Source organism: Myotis brandtii, unplaced genomic scaffold (assembly GCF_000412655.1).
Source record: "Myotis brandtii unplaced genomic scaffold, ASM41265v1 scaffold490, whole genome shotgun sequence".
Lineage (NCBI taxonomy): Eukaryota > Metazoa > Chordata > Mammalia > Chiroptera > Vespertilionidae > Myotis > Myotis brandtii.
The window spans coordinates 1,760,901-1,767,728 of NW_005368708.1; the positions used below are offsets into that span (position 1 = coordinate 1,760,901).

The 6,828-nt window shown below is 39.7% G+C and overlaps 1 protein-coding gene across 1 annotated transcript in view; it reads right to left on the reverse strand.

The window, feature by feature from the left end:
* Window positions 1-6,828, reverse strand: part of GRPR (gastrin-releasing peptide receptor) — a 32,223-nt gene extending 25,395 nt beyond the window's left edge. Inside the window, exon 1 of the mRNA XM_005876624.2 lies at window positions 6,091-6,828. Within this exon, the coding sequence (XP_005876686.1) occupies window positions 6,091-6,485 (395 nt within the window). The 5' untranslated portion in view covers window positions 6,486-6,828. The remainder of the gene's footprint in view (window positions 1-6,090) is intronic.

Consider the following 6,828-nt stretch of genomic DNA (forward strand, 5'->3'; position numbering starts at 1 on the left):
GAAATTGAGTCTCAGAACAACATTTTCAAGGGTTTGAACTTTATTTGTAGCCATTGGACGTTATCATTTAGTATCATTTAGTTACTGCTCAAGCATAAACCAAGCTGTATTTATTATCCTCTTACTAAATGTAAAGTGGGCCTGGGTGTCGTAGAAGACAGAGATCCCATGGAGCTTCCCATATGATTAAGGAAGTAGAAAACACATCTATAAAAGGACCTAGTAATACAAAATAGGGTAGTTTGGTATTTAATGAACAGGCAAAAACATCTTGGGATGGGGGAAAATCAGTGAAAGAAAAGATCAGGGAATGCTTCATAGAAGGGAAGGGATTTGGAGTAAGCCTTGAAGGATTGCTAGAATTTGGATAGATGGAGGAAATAGAGCCTGGCCATCAGGGAGGGGAAAATGAAGTCAGAGAGGGAAGAAGTCAGGTGGCACATATGTGAGACAATGAGAAGCAGACTTTAGCTAGAGCAGTGTTTGTTCTGGTGAGTCTTAGTATAGGAAGATAGAAAGACAGACTGGGAGGTGGAAGAGGACCTGGCCAAAGAGAATGGAAGGATCAGACAGAAGTTCATAATGCAGACCCAGAAAGTGAACTCCACATGTATTATTCAAAAGGTCTCCAAACCTCATCAGTGGGATGCCTAAATTCTCCAAGTCTGTGGCTGGTGATTGTATTGGGCTGCCTGGTTTCTTCTCTCTTCGTTTTTGGGTATCTTCCAATAGAAAATATTTTTAAAGACTGGAAGAGCCTGTGCATCTGGGAGGCATTTGATATTTGCTTATTTGAGGAATTCCTGATATCCTCATGAGTGAGAGTAGCTAACATGGATTTTAAGAGATTCGGACCCAAAGGCATATAGCAAACTCTCTTCTGTAGTGTCCAATAGAACTTTCTGCAGTGATGGAAATGCTCTGTATCTGCACTGTCCAATAGAGTCACATATTGCTACCGAGCACTTAACATGTGCTTTGTGTGACTAGAGAACTGGCTTTTTAGTTTTATTTAAGTGAAATTTAAATAACTACAGTCCTAGCTTGTTTAGCTCAGTGAATAGAGCATCGGCCTGTGGATTGAAGGATCCCAGGTTCAATTCTGGTCAAGGTCACATGCCTGGGTTGCAGGCTCAATCCCCAATAGGGGGCGTGCAGGAGGCAGCTGGTCAACGATTCTCTCTCATCATTGATGTTTCTCTCTCTTCCTCCCTCTCCATTCCCCTGAAATCAATAAAAATATATTAAAAAAATAACCACATGTAGTTAGTGGCTAGCATGTTGGACCATCCAGCTCTAGGTGTCAGGAAAGGTTGAAAACTACATTACCTCATAAATCCCTGGCAATAAATTCAAAGAATCTGTACTTCAAGAAGTCTGCATAAATGTAACATTTTCCTATTCCTTTACACATTCCAAATCACAGCAAAGGGGGAGCTTATGAACAGTCTTCCATGGGATTGAATAAGGACCACATCCCAATGGAACTGCTACATCTGTATGTCCTTAGGATTCATTCTGCCAGCTCCATTCTAGCAGAAATAACACTGCATAATAATACTGAAGCAGGCACAACATAACTTGGACATTATATGCTGACAACCTTACATCCAGCTTTAACCTTTACACTTACTGGAAAAGAAAACACAAACTCTACTTACCCTTTTCCTGGTGAGGGTCCAATTCAGGTCTTAAATTCCATTACACAATACTAAGGCACCTAGTACAGAGATGGGTATCTAGTAGGAAAGATTGTTATGTAAAAAATAGATCCATCCATCCAACCATTCACCTATCTATCCAACCATCTGTCCACCACCTGCCCATCCACTTATCCACTCATCCACTCATCCATCCATCCATCTTCTCACCCATCTACTTATCATTCCATCTATCCAATTATCTATTTATCCCCAGAATCTATTCACTGACTCCCAAAGAATAGCTTTTCTCTCATTTACCCAAATAATGAGAGCTTAATAGAGAGGAACAAATAAGAAGCAGGTGACTGCATGATGCATATTTAAGAGTATGCTTTCAGATAAATTCCTAAAAATGGAGAAGAATAATAAGAATGAGAAGAAAGAGTATGCATTAATGAACCATAATTTTAATTGATAAATATTTATTGACCATCCATTTAGTACAAGGAACTGTACAAGATATATAAGATATATACAAGATATATAAGAAATCCCTGTCCTCAACATTCTTAATCTACTTGAAAAATTAAAGCAATGATTATATAAGAGGCTAAAAAAAGACAAATTAGTGAAATATTTCAAAACAGCAAGGTGAAAGATGTCACAAGATAATTTATGTCTCAGATAATAAGTCTCACATTTAGAAGAGGGTTAGGAAATCTGGGCTAGAATTGTCCAACTTAGGGCTTTAAGGAGGAGGCTTGAGCCAGATTCCAAATGATAGGCAAAAATGAAAGATTAAAAAACCTCATAAGATTTTAAAACTTGGAGGGATCTTTGAAATAATCTAGCTCAACTCTACTATTTTATGGATAATTCAACTAAGGTCAGAGAGTTAAATGACTTGGTCTGACTCCCTCTTACAGGAAATAGTGGCAGAAAAAGGCCTAAAGTGCAGGGCTATTAATGCCCATTCCAAGCCATAATTTACATGGGATGGGGAGTGGAGTCCTCTATTTAGGAAAGGAGAACACATTCTGGAGAGTGGGTGAGACACAGCATAAGCAAGGAAGCAGAGGCCAGAATTCAGTATAACCACCGTGTATGAGGACATCAGTGTGTATGTAAAGGAAGGAAAGCGTGGAAGGTGAGAGAAGGCAGGAACTAATATGAAGGAGTTTGAGTGCAAATCTGCAATTGGTTGGCCATACGAAAGCCAGAATTCTGGTTTCTGGGACTGCTTTGAAGTCTCTCTTTGACACAATGGCAGCAGTATAAACTTTTCTAGAAAAATGTTACTCTTTTCATATTAACAAAGACTCAAATTCATCTGGAGGACTGCAGAAGGGAGGTTGGGATAAAAGTAATGACATTGCTGGTCAACCTCCAGGGAGCAGGGATGGATGATTATTGCTGTGTCTGTTCACAACTCAGAAGGTCTGATTCAGTAGATTTAGGATGGGGGATAAGAACCTGTACATTTTTAAGCTCCCCAATGACTGTGATGATCATAAGGTTTGGAGGGTCTTCTGGTTCACCCATTTTACCAATCTATCCACTACAGACTACCACTTTAGAAAACTCTTTGACAATATTTACTAAGTATATGACTCTTATGATCTAGCTATTCCACTCCCAGGCATATACTCAAGAGAGATAAACACTGATGTACCTCAAAAGGCATGAATAAGAATATCCAGAGCAGGTTATTATCAACCCCAAACTGGAAACAGCCCAATGCCCATCAACATAAGAACAGATAAATAAATTGAGATATATTCATACAATGGAATACTACATGATGATTAAAAAGAATAAACCACTGCTATGTGCACCAAGATTGATGACTATCACAAACATAATGATAAACATAAGAAGTATGATTCCATTTACATCAGATTAAAGAACTGGCAAAAATAATCTATGATAATTAAACTCAGAATAGTGATTGTCTCTTTATAGGGATGGGTATTACCTGGAAAGGAGCATAAAAGAAACTCCTAGGGTGCTGGGACTGTTCCATATCTTCATCTGGGTGGTGCTTATGTTGTTATATATTGCTAGACATGTGAAAAATATATCGAACTGTACACTTGTTCAGTTTACTGTATGTAAATTATACCTTATTGAGAAAAATAGATATTGTGTATGTGTGGATATATATATTTACCCTGCTAACCTCATGAGGTTGTTATAAAGCTCCAACATCTTTTAAAAATGAAATCAATAGCCCTAGCGGGTTTGGCTCAATGGATAGAACATTGGCCCTCAGACCAAAGGGTCCCGGGATCCATTTAGGTCAAGGGCACATACCTCACCTCAGTTGCAAGCTCAATTCCAGCCCTGGTCAGGTTGTGTTCAGGAGGCAACCAATCGATGTGTGTCTCTTACATCGATGTTTCTTTCTCTGTCTCTCTCCCTCCCTTTTACTCTCTCTAAAAATCAATGGGAAAATATCCTTGGTGAGCATTAACAACAACAACAACAAAAATGAAATCAATAGGTAAGTACTCTCTTATATTATTTAAGTAGCTCAATCCCTCTTCTTGTTGAATTAGGTTAGATGCACTACCTGTGATTCAGATGATCCATCAGCCTTTTTAAGCCTTAGCGAAACACAAAAAGTTAGTTATATGAATGTTCATAGTAATTTCTGGATTTGGGAAGGACGCACAGTAACTAACTATAGACTCACTGCAAACACAATAGAGCTGACAAAGTGTGCAACCCAGCTTTGAAAGCGCTCTTTTGCTGATGGTGAATTTGGTCTGCTTTGAAACTCTGGGGAGGAATTCTGTGCAGCTACATCTTTACATCCCATGCCCTCACTTTCCTCCTTACCCCCCCACCCCCACCCCAAGAAGACAGTAAACATCATCTGTACCACTGCACTCACAACTCGGAAACAAAAATCTCATCTTCCCATCAAGAAAATTCCCCTCATCTTGAGGTGTCCTCGGCCATTGGTAATGAGCCCCAGACCTTCTGCCTGCTCCAAAGTTTGCCTGCCCTGAATCAACACTTGAAACTACCTGTGGTCATTAGCACCTTGTGGCAAATGTTCAGGGTCACAGAAGGCTGGAGGTGAGGAGCGGGAACGGAGAGACCCTGTCCAGCCGGTGCGATGTGCAAACCTCATTTCTGGGCTGTTAGTTTTCAATCTTTGAAAATGCCGTGTGTGCTGAGCAGTGTACTTCAGGCAGCTAAGTATAAACACATGTCTACAAATACTGATAACATTATCTTATTTGTCCATTACTCAAAGCCAGATCACCTGAGGACTATTTGTTCCTCTGCAAAATGAGAATCCAGCACCACATGTATTAAAATGTGGGACATTTTCTTGAGAGCATAAATTTTCAAGAGCTGTTTCTATGCCTTTCCTGGTACACTTTCAAATCCTTAGGTATCTTCAACACTATAACATACAGTTGATTTTAAAATAAAAAGTTCTAGTCTTTGGTTCACTCTACCAATTTTTCTTAATTTGACCATCTGGTCTACGATGTGTCTGGAGTCTATTCATTAGTGTGTCCAGTTTCTAGAGCTCAGAAATACATAAGATACATTCAGCAATTTATGTGAGCATCCTGCAGGTATTTCCTGACTGCTTAATTCAAGCAGGTATTCAAAGAGTATGAACTTTTAAGAATGAATAAATAGAAATTGTTAAGCAGTAGGTTCACACAAGCAATGCAGTTCACAAATATGTATATTTCCCAGAATAAAACATTGTTCTGACTCCCCGCCCCAAACACTCTAAACGCAATGTATATGGAAGTACATCATCAAAGATATTAAAATTCCCCCAAATCTGACTTGAATGGAGCTTTCTCAAGAAAAAAAAAATCCAATAATGCTTCATTTCACTTAAGAGATTGTTAGAAAAAACAGCACACAAGCTGTTCATTTACAGAGAGCCAAATACAAAATCAGCTGTGAGAAAAGTTCAACTGAGGAAAATGAATTTCAAGGAAATGCCACTTATTTTCTCCTGTTGGTCATTTCTGAAAGAATATTTTGCATTAGAAATGCAGTGGGGCTTTTCTAAAGATTTTAAATTGCTTCTAAGAAACATTTGCCTGGGGTTTAAACCCTATTAGTTGTGATCTTTTTTCTTAGTAGTCAATTAATTTTGCAGGGGGGAGAAGTTAGGGAAAAGCCATGCTAAATTGATTTGTGTCCAGAAAATGCACCTCCATTTTATGCTAATTATTTTTCTTTCTTGCCCCCCCCCCTCTTTTGCCATCCATTCCCTTTTCTTTCTTAAACCAACAGGCAAAACTCCAGAAGTAATCCCCAAAACAAAATAACATGCCCGGAAGGGAATCTGAGTTTGAGTAAAACTTCCTTTTCTGCAAACAGCTCTGTCTGTCCCAATGTGGTAGCTCGTTTACTGAGGTATCCACCACCCTCAGAGAGAATGTAACTGTCCTCCTGTACTTACCTGTCTGCGGAGAGAGCCGTGAGTGTGAAGACAGACACCCCCACCGAGGTGAGCTGTATAAAGGGGATCAGTTTGCAGCCAATCCTGCCAAACAGCCATCTGTCAGCCAGGTACCGGCTGGCATCCACGGGAGCACAGGTTACCAGGAGGAGCAGATCTCCCAAAGCCAGACTGGAGATGAAGAGGTTTGGCACATTTCGCATGGACTTCACGGTACAAAAGATCTTGATCAGGGTGATGTTGCCAATGAGGCCTATCAGAATGATGACCCCATAAATTGCAGGGATGACATAGAGGATCCCTGGGTGGAACCAGTCCTCATTCATGGGGAGATCCATACTGTGATTAGAGATGTTGCAGGACATGCTCTGAAGCCAGCAATCATTGAGAGCCATCCTCTAGATTCTCTCCCACCTACAAAGTGTCCTCAGATGCTGTTCCTTAACTTTTGATTTTGCAGTTGGGTGCAGATGAGGACAAAAATCTCTGCTAGGCTCTTTATTTTCTTTAATAAAAATACTCTGAGTACATATAGACTATGGCATCAAAACTCTGTCACTATTTTGATGCTGGTACTGCTCTCATCTTCACATGAACAATGCAATGCAGTTCTAAATTCAGTCCAAAAAGGGATCAGAATTAAACCCAGTCTGTATCAACTCTTTCTACCTCCATTCCAATCTGAGTCTCCCTCGCTGCAGTTAACTAAGAACTTTTGGTCTGCTATTTTCACACGGC